At 38.5% G+C, this 10,639-nt stretch overlaps 2 protein-coding genes across 4 annotated transcripts in view; one reads left to right on the top strand and one right to left on the bottom strand.

The window, feature by feature from the left end:
* Positions 1–10,639, bottom strand: part of PI4KA (phosphatidylinositol 4-kinase alpha) — a 56,921-nt gene that overhangs the window by 27,875 nt on the left and 18,407 nt on the right. The window lies entirely within an intron of this gene.
* On the top strand, positions 909–9,747 carry SERPIND1 (serpin family D member 1). The gene is made up of 5 exons (XM_062631435.1): positions 909–1,031; positions 3,043–3,914; positions 7,626–7,899; positions 8,856–9,000; positions 9,427–9,747. The coding sequence occupies exons 2-5, from the start codon at positions 3,059–3,061 to the stop codon at positions 9,616–9,618; spliced, it is 1,467 nt and encodes a 488-aa protein (XP_062487419.1). The 5' UTR covers positions 909–1,031; positions 3,043–3,058; the 3' UTR covers positions 9,619–9,747.

Here is a 10,639-nt window from a genome sequence, read left to right as displayed (position 1 = left end):
ATTGGGGATCTTTTATTGTCTGCACCCACGCACACAATGACATCAGTTCTGAAGAATTTACTATCTAAACAAGCAAGTAAAAGAGCATTATTTTCAACACTTTTTCCTTAAAACTCTGATACTTTTTGCACAAACAGCTGCTTCCACTGCAGGAGCACAGCCTTCCCTCCCAGCCAACACGATATGCAATTTCAGATAAATTTATGTAACAAACATCATGGTGTGTTATCCTAAAAAGTGTTAGAAGTCCAAGCAGTGTTTAAAAAGTAAGAATAGCTCACTGAACAGCAAGCTTTATTCAATACGACTGTGTATTATTACTGTGAGCTTTATTAAGAAAATGTTAGATTCTAGTCTAGCTTAAAAAGTTTTCACCCAATGTACACTAATTCCCTTGGGGTATGAAAGCCAGCAGTATTTCAGCCAGCAGTATTTCAATGAAACCTTACATAAAGCCAACTTTGGGCGTATTTATAAATCATGAGGCAGATTGTTCATTTAAAAAGAAAAACATGAATAAATCCCTTTAATCCCTTTAAAAGCTGGTGAATGGCACCATGGTAAAAAGTTGCTTGTGCAACACAAATGTTTGCATCACTGTCGCACTGACTGAAGAAGCCTGACCATCACAACCAGAGGCCTCGTCCGTTTCTGCACTAAGATGCCCCCCCCCCCCATTTCAGCACAAAATAGCAGTGACATGGCTTTTACTGGTCAGCAACAGTCAAGTTTATGCGTGTGCTTGACTTTGAAACCTTACATACACGACAAGTTTTGCTCAAAGATCTTCCTCAGAAGTGAACAAGTACCTGCAAAGCCATAAAAGTAGTTCAACAAGCAACATACAATTCAGCAGAGATCACTAGGCAAGGGAGGGATTTTGGCTGACGAAGTAAGTTTAGCAGTGTTTGGTTTAGAGAATGTTTACTTTGGGAGATACACAAAAAACTAGCGTCAAAGTTCAGCTTTAAACCCTGACATTCCTCTTACTTGAGCTATTCAACACATCCTTCCCGTACAGTGGCTTAAAGGTAAGCTTCATTTTCATCTGCTGTTATTTTAGCTAGATCTGACCAAAGACACGTATACTGCAGAGCAGAGGCGAGCTTTGACTATCTTAGTGCAGCTAAGCAGGAACTGAACTTTGGTGAAGACGAGAATGCAAAGTTGGGAACTACAGAAAGCAAATTCCTCCATGCCAAAAGCAGAAAGCATTTAGCAGTGGTTACTGGACCGAGTACCTCAGCCCTAAGGGCCTGACTCCTGGGGGCGGGGAAAGAAAAAGTCATGAATTTGTGAAGAAACAGTAAGAAAAAGGCTGACTTGAGTCATTTCACAGGGTAAAACCATTTAAAGAGCACCTTCTATGGATCCTTCAGTGCTGCAAAACAATGTGATTTTGTTAATATGGGATAATCCCCTTAAATTGTTTCAGGATTTCAGGCAAATGAGTCTGGGGGGAGAATCTTAAATATTCACCTGTTAGCTCAGTTACTTCAGTCCTGCTACAACGTGCTTGAAAATGTTTTCTTTCAAGCACTGGGTTTACTCCCTGAGGTACAGGTATGTATACCCATTTATTTCACTTCTATAGAACAGCTCTTTGGACTATTTCCTAATTTAAAAAGCATTTTAATCAACACCTTGTAAGATTTTTGTTTCATTTCTATTCAACGTTTTGCTCTAATTTATATTGTAAATAACTGCCTTTTTATTCCAAAAAGTACTATTAACAGAAATTTATAAAGTCTTATTTTCTAAAGAAGTTTGAGCAGAAGCCAAGTCCCTGGCATTTCAGTTTCAGATGATACAGAGTTACTGAATACTGACATTTTGGTCTTTATTTGACTGTCACAGAAAGGAATTACACTTTTCATATCTTTTTAAGATCACTGTTATTACTGCAACCCAATATTATAGTGAAAAGTCTCTCAGACCCACTTCTTGGAACAGTGCTTTACAGCTGAGTAAGATCGATTCATTCTCTTCAAACTACAAATATCTTAGATAATTCTTGATTTTAAAACTATCTTTAAAAATGTAATGGTCCAATACTCAGTAGATAAAAAAAGAGATTAACTTTTCCTTTAATGGAGGTTCTACTTAAATACATTCTCAGGTGAGGTTAGAAATTTGCCATTGGGATAACACCAAATGTAGAGAAACAAAGCTCTGATTAGGAACTTACACAGACTTCACAGAATGAAGCAAGCAGAGAGCACTACGTGCTGTGCAGTGCTACAGAAAAGCAAACTGACACAAAACAGAATAAAAAAATCAGAATCAAGCCAATTTCTCATAAAAGCAGCAGATGAGTGCACACAGCTGCAGAAAGCATGCACAGACACCAAGTTTACACATCCGAATTACACCATGAGTAGGCCAGGATACGTGTTTATGCCTTAACACTTCCCACAGTGCAGTCCCACTAACGGTGTTTAGTGCAAATACCCATCTTGCTTCAGGTTTAGTGTTATTTCCCTAGATCTCCCTTATTCTAGCAAATTTCAGCCTTGCTCTTCCAAAAGTACTCCCATAAAACTCCTATTTTTGTTGTAGCTACAGGATGTCTGTTTTTCTAACTCTTCAGGACATCTCAGCCTTCTGGTATGCTCCTGTGGCGGATGCCTAGTCCCTCCTATCAAGCTGGAATCTTCAAACTTAATGTCGTATTCTTAGCATACACTAGTAACACAGTAAATATTTCAAGTGTTATGGGGTTATAAATAAAGAGTCCCACATATTTTAGGTAATGAGTTTGTTACTGCTGAAACATGCCCATAACAACTACTTGTATGGGAGGAGGTCAACCAATTCTTTGGCAGGATGGAGGCATCATGTAAGCAAAACTGCTTTTACTGACTGATCTGTAAGTAAAACAGATTTAACCACCTATTTAGATCTGTTCCATTAAAAAAATGCTGTCAAATAAGGTAACTATAGACCCACTGCTGACAGAGCTCAGCAGGGAACTAAAGTTAGGCAATAGGTAACTAAAACTCAATTACCCTCTGCTCTCTCAACTGTTACGTTGTCTTCCAGGTTTTGATCTGTCAGAATGAAGTTTCTATTTCATTTGCTTGCCCTTGCTCTTGTCATAACCTCCACATTTGGTGGAGTCAAGGACTTCACTCAGCATTTTGAAAGCCTTAAAGATGCACAGCCACATGAAAATGGCACCTATGATATGCCAAATTTACCACTGGAGTTCCACAGAGAAAACACTATCACTAATGACTTGATTCCTGAAGAGGAGGAGGAAGAGGACTACCTAGATCTTGACAAGATACTGGGTGAAGACGACTACAGTGACATTATTGATGCTGCCCCATACATAGTTTCTGAAATTCAGCAAGGAAATATACTTGAACTATTCCAAGGCAAAACCAGAATCCAGCGCCTCAATATCCTCAATGCAAACTTTGGCTTCAACCTTTACCGCAGCGTGGCAGAAAAGACCAACTCTTCAGATAATATTCTCATGGCTCCTGTTGGTATTTCCACTGCAATGGCTATGATTTCTCTGGGTCTGAAGGGTAAAACTCAGCAGGAAGTATTATCTGTCCTTGGCTTTCAGGACTTCATTAATGCCAGCACCAAATACGAGCTCATGACCGTTCATAACCTCTTCCGCAAGCTTACTCATCGGCTCTTCAGGCGCAACTTTGGTTACACACTGAGGTCTGTCAATGATCTTTATATTCAGAAGGACTTTTCTATTCTGAATGATTTCAGAAACAATACAAAAACATACTATTTTGCTGATGCTCAACCAGCTGATTTTTCAGATCCCAGCTTCATAACTAAAACCAATGAACGCATCTTGAAGCTGACCAAAGGATTAATAAAAGAAGCTCTTGTGAATGTAAACCCTACAACATTGATGATGATTCTTAACTGTCTCTACTTTAAAGGTAAGAATCTGCTATCTCAATCTTAGCAATGGATTTTCTCAGTTTGCAATTCACTGCATACTTCGGTAGAAATCCCAATCTGAACTTAAATCTAGACTACACTTCAAAGAAGCCTACCGATTCCCTCATTAAAAAGAATCTCTATTATTAGCCCACTTTTACAGTTTTCTGTAGGACACTGATGTTCCAGTCACACCCTGAAGTTAGTGGGTATTGTACAAGTACAGCAAATGCTTATCACATCCAAAAATCTTATAGACTGTAAGTGAGACTAAAAAACAACATATGAATGCAGAATAACCTCAGAAATCATAAGCTTTGTAGGAGTCTCAGGCAGTGATGTATTAATTCATGTGCAAGTTATTAATCACATTCAGTCCTTCTTCAAGTTATTGGCTTCACTGAAATGGTACAGGTTGATTTCAGTTAAAACATTTAACATTTCCAAAATATTCAAGATTCATAGGAATGACCATGAAAAAATTCAGCTTCAAGTATGGTTTTTTTTCATATAATCAGATCACGATCCCTGTCAACAAGCCTGCACAGGGGACTGAGGAGTATAACCAAAACAGTGTTCTCCTACAGCTAAAACCAAACACATTCACTACTCAGAATAATTCAGCATAAACTGTCTGCTGATATGGGCTCCTACATGTATCCCTGAACAGCTTGAAGTAAATACATTCTTACTATACACCCTTATTTTCTATTTCTGTACATTTAAACTAAGGGTCTGTGGTGAAATTTTCAACACTGCTCTTCTGCCTCAGGTTGAAAGTCTGTGGATCTTTCAATAAACTTTGAAAATGTTATTAAATGAGCCAGGGGTGGGAGGTGCCAATGCAACAGGAACTGAGGAAGAAGAGGAAATTCTCTTACTGACTAAGACAATAATCAGATCAAAGTGACTTAAAACACTGGTAAAGAAGGACAGATTAGCACAAAAGGATAACAGTGTTTGGGAGTACAACATACTCCTTTCCACAGATGATGAAGGAGTTTCTTTTTGTCAATTACATCCCGCTTCCAGGAAACAAATGCTCAAGGGCTGTCTTACACCTTCACAGATTTCACTATAGGAATACCATTCCTCTAAGCTAATGAAACATACCATTTCCCACTCACTTGCAAGGTGTTACTTCCTCGAATAATGCCACTTGTCTCTTTAAAAGATTTGAAGCAGTTATTATTATTAGCATAAGAACCAAATATTCCTCTGGTTTGAAGTACCATCCAAAAGGGACTTATTTATATCCTTAAGTACACCTCTGATGATTATATCTTATTAAATACATGGCTGTACTGTCCATTAGACCATCCTAAGAAAAGAATAATGCAAAGTGAAATGCAAATAATTTTTTTCATGATTTGGTAAAATTTAAAATACCTTTTTGCTTTTGTCTGAAATTATTAAATACTTCTGCTATCTCAAAACCACAAAAACTCCACCAAAACTGAATAGTTTTAGTACTGGCACTCTTGAGTCACCAAGATCAGAAAGACTTTTGGCTTTTTCTTCTGCTCATGGAGTCCTGTTAGGCCAAATTGCCTTGGTGGTGTCTGCTGAAGACTGTAATTTCCAAACCTCAAAACCAAAAAGATCTATTCTTTATTTCTGTCTCTCATTCTTTAATGAGTGACAGCCTCTTGGTAATTCTGAGTAGAACTAAACTTTTTAAAAGCAAGTTCTGCTCCTGGGATTCCCAGTTTCCCCACTGGTCCTCCTAGACATGCTAGCTTTTTCCTCACATCTTTCCATTTACAATATTAACACTGATTGCACCATTGTAGACAAGCTCTGTTAAACTCTCAGAGCTAAGAAACCTATGAGTATTCTCAGATACACCGAGATGCTCAGTACAAGTGATGCTTGTGCTGAATAACTGTAATTGAGTAATGGCATACCTGCCAAACACCATGAAGCCTCAAGCTCCTCTTACATTAAATACCATCAAGAAACTATTGGAAACCATTCACGTTGGCAAGCAGCAAGTTTAATCTTGTCTGTGTCAAATCTACCTCCAGCTGAGACCTACCCTCCATTCAGCAGAGATCTGAACAATCATTTATGAGATCCCTATCAAGTAGGAGCCGGGTATTTTAGCCAAGATAGATCACAGCAGCTTTTGAGAACTGACAGATTCTGACAGGTCCAAAATGACTTTTCTGAGAATCTAGTCATGAACACAAGAGAGAATTCAATCAGTGGAGACAACATTTGCCACTGCAGGTGGGTCCCAAAGACATCTGGGTGGAAGATTCAAAACAGGAAGTCATGAAAGTCAGAGAGTGCCATGTGGTTTCAGAAGACCCCAGAAGGCCACAAGCCTCCCCCTGGAGAACAGTGTTTTACCACAAGACAAAAACACGCTTGCAAAGCTGAACCCAAGAAAAAAGTTCCCCAGCTCCTCTCTTCTGCTAGGAAGAGCTGACAAAAGTCTCTGATTCCTCAGGTGCTGACAGTGCTGCTGAAGCTGCCCTGGCCCACAGCAGCTTGAGTCCTGTGACTGTGAATTCTGTTCCCTGAAGCACAGCAATATGCGATACTGGCTTTTCCTGAAGTGAGACAATTTGTTTGGGAATAGCATAATCCATTTTACATCCCCTTCCCTTCAGCATATTAACCACAGTCTGATCATTTCTCAAACGGCTCCCTATCAGCTCAACATATGAAGAAACTATTAGAATTAAAGTTGGACTAAAGGCTTTTTCTGCTACTTCAATTTGGCAAAGTCAGATTACAGACCTCAAAATTACTTGCAACTGTTTAACAACAAGGTTACCAATCAAGGTTAAATCCATAGTCTCTCCACACAGTTGCAGCCACGTTCCCCATGTACTCATCTGCCAATGGTGACCTAAAATCCAGAGTTATAACAGGAAATATCAGGAACCTTATTTCCACTATAAAATTCTAGCTTTGTCTCCCCATGAAGGAAGAAATGTTCTTTCCAGAGCCATGGTTCTGAAGAAAGATCAGTAAGAATACTGCTTTAAGAGAGCACCTTCTTTACACAGTCAATAAATATCTGGGGTATCCAAAGAAACTTCACATAGAAAGCTTCAAACCTTGATGGACTCTCTGGTCTGCAAAATACAGTGAACTGCATTTTCTGGGCATAAACCTGTCAGATGAAAGGCTCCTGCAGACGTGTTGAAATCACATCGATTTGGGTCATTAAGACAATCCTCAGGATGTGTTAAGACAGAAAGTTAATTGGCTTGAATGGACTAAGTCAAGGTAATGCCTTCAGCATCTCTTTTAAAACTTTATGCAAAACTAAACCAGCCATTACTTAGCTTGAGGTCCCAATACCGTGCTTCTGTGTGGGTTTCAAGTATCAGGTCTCTCAGAAAACACAGCTGTGCCGGTTATTCCACTAGGTGCAAACGCTGCCAAGTGTCTTCCATCTGTTTAACCTTTGTAATGTCTAGGGTCCTCATAGCAAGACAATGGTACACACCAGCCTCTTCCAGATTTCCAGTTCAAGTAATTTTTGCTTTTATAATTCAAAGCACTCAAATCAGACAAATACTATGCTAAAAAACCCAGGAATTTTAAAGTCACTTTAAAATTTGTCTTCTCAATTGAAATCAGCAATCTCCTTCAGTAATTCCCAATGCACATGAATTAAAACTTAATGTAAGAATATTTTATTAAACAAGGATCTCAGGTATTTTTATCTGCCTTCTGCCCTGTATTAACAGGAACCTGGGAGAATAAGTTTCCAGTGGAAATGACTATGAAGAGGAGCTTCCGACTGAATGAGAAGCAAACAATAAAAGTCCCTATGATGCAGACTAAAGGGAACTTCCTAGCTGCTGCAGATCCTGAGTTAGACTGCGGCGTGATCCAGCTCCCGTTCGTGGGGAACATCAGCATGCTGATTGTACTTCCACACAAACTTTCAGGCATGAAAGCCCTAGAAAAGCAGATAACACCTCAAGTGGTGGAAAAATGGCAGAAGAGCATGACAAACAGGTATCTGCTGAAAAGTACATCTTGTTAAAGCCTTAGTGTATTTTCTTGATGAGATAGACAAGGGTAAGTAAAGAGCACAGAAGATAATATGATATTGTGATTAAAAACACTTAACCTAAATAAATCCCCCCAAAAGATGGATTTACTGAATTACAAATTAGGACCAGCAATCAGTCAGGATTTAAATGCTGTCAAGAAGTCAACAATGACTGAGATGGAAAATTCTAACAGAGTTCCAAAATTGTTTCTATTAAGAATTTAATGTTGCAGATTTAAAGAAAAAACTCTTACTGATGAAGTTTACAATGAGGAGGGAAACCAGGAGTACAATAATAACAGGTTATTTGTGCAGAATAATCGCCACCGTATGAAAAGCTGCCTATGCTCATTTCAGCACTATGCATTTCAACACATCTCTTGAGCAAAGGCACATGCTCAGTCATCAACCCCAGACATCACAATTATGGGAGAGAAAAAATTATACAGCCTCTCTTGTGCAAGGTGACAGACTGGGTGGTATCCGTCTTCAGACCTGACAGAAAGATTAAAAGGGCAGATTTGATGAGCTATTCAGGAAGCCAACTTAATTCTATTGTATACAAGAAGTGACAAATCTCCAATTTAGTACTCCAGAAAATCTGACAGTTGGACGTTTATTAGAAGCATATCCAGCCATGCACTGAACTGCTCAAAGCTGTGTACCTGTAAATCACTGCGAGTGAAACACCAAATTGACAAACTAACAGTTCTGGGAGGGGAATTATTTTTAGAATACACAGCTTGAAAGTAATGATTTCCAAGATTTGAAAGTAAAAGTAGATTGAGCAGTCCTGTCTATTCCTGTGTCCTGCTTGCTGAAGACAGCGAACAACCCAAACCACAACAGGTATCTAAAGCGAAGGAGTCATGCAAGTATCTTCTCAATGATTTTTCATTTTTGGTTTTATTTTTACTAGAACAAGAGAAGTGGTTCTGCCTAAATTTAAGCTGGAGAAGAGTTATAACTTGGTTGGTTATCTGAGATCCATGGGAATAGAAGACCTGTTTAATGACAAAGGCGACTACTCTGGTATATCGGATGAGAAAGTCACCATTGACCGGGTATTTACTCCTCTCCTCTTTTCATTTCCTTTCTGATTTAACTGTATCACCTGAAAACATGACAACAGTAAAAACAATTCACAGTAAGCTAAAATAGCTTTTTCTTTCCTCATCTTTCCTGGAAGACAGAAGAGGGATGTGGGTTTCTCTGTATGCACTTGTCTACTCTTACAGTGAGGTACATGTTTAACAAGATGTCAAAGGCACAAGAAGTGTTATGGCCAGCCAGGAACAGTCTTGTTCACACACCAAAACCAAAGGATTGCTGCCATATAAGAGTTACCAGAAAGAGTGTCACAAGGGAGCCACATGCGTGACATGGAGCTGGGGGGGGAAGGCTGTGAGCAGATCATTTGAGAATACTTAAGAGATCCTCAATTTCATTTTTGTTTATTTATCCTCCTTTTTTTTTGTTTGCTTTAACAGTTCAACCATCAAGGCACAATAACTGTGAATGAGGAAGGCACAGAGGCCGGAGCAATAACCAACGTTGGGTTCATGCCTCTTTCCACTCAGATTCGCTTCATTGTCGACCGCCCCTTTTTGTTTCTGATCTATGAACATCGTACCAGCTGCCTCCTGTTTATGGGCAGAGTTGTCAACCCAGCCCAATCCTAAAAGCAGAGAAGATCTCCAACACACCGTTACACCTGGGCTGTATAACTACATGTTAATATACCAGTACCATAAAGGAATTTTTATTGCCATGTTAGCTAATACAAAAGCCACTGGTATCAAAAGAAAATATATTATCTACAGGTAGTTTTATATGAATGGACTCGTAGCAGTAGATAATTATGGTTAGTGCCATGTATTGAAACAAATGTACTAAAAAAAAAAATAGCACAAAGTAACTTACATTTTGTGTTCTACAGTGTATAAAATGTAATCAATAAAACATTTAGACTATCTGGATTCTTGAGGTTTAGCTCTAAATTTGTGCTAGGATGTCTCTTTATAATAAATAGGTATAAGGAAATCCTGAATACCTGACCAGTCTCAGAAACCAAAACCTCTCCTGGGTATTTTACATTACCTAACTTCACCCTATACACAAAGCTTTTTAATATGGCAGCCAATGACATATCAGTATTAGATGAAAGATGATGACGAACTGATATTGAATAGGAAGCTCAGATATTTGTCTCTACTGCCTCACATTGTGCTTCCTTGTAAGTCCACCATCTGGGGTACAATTTTCAGTACTGAAGGTTCACAATAGAAATCACTAGCATCCATATACACATTTTATTGGTTTATCTATATTCAAAAAGAAAAGCATATTCATAAGATTAAATATTCATGCCCTACATTTAATTATTTTATCAGGAATTAAGTCAGCTGCAGCATCTGAAATATGGGGGTTTGAGACCTTAAGTAGCAGAAATTATTTAAGGGAAAGAGGTCAAGCAGAAAAGCAAATCAGCTACTGCTCAAAACTCATGATCTTCATGCATTGTGCAAGAAAGTCAAATATTTGCTTCAACCACCATAATGTAACCATTAACTCTTGCTTCAGATTCTGGCACTATCTGACTCCATTTAAAGGTCACATTGGTTAAGAAAAATACAGTTATCACCAGCTATTCAGAACAGATATATCATCAATAAAAATTTCAAACAGGAAAGTGCTTCCATA

This window comes from Pezoporus occidentalis, unplaced genomic scaffold (assembly GCF_034315485.1).
Source record: "Pezoporus occidentalis ecotype Australia unplaced genomic scaffold, CSIRO_AGI_Poc_V1 ctg37, whole genome shotgun sequence".
In the NCBI taxonomy this organism is placed as follows: Eukaryota; Metazoa; Chordata; class Aves; order Psittaciformes; family Psittacidae; genus Pezoporus; species Pezoporus occidentalis.
The sequence above is the reverse complement of the archived record's forward strand: the minus strand, read 5'-3'. Positions and strand labels throughout refer to the sequence as shown.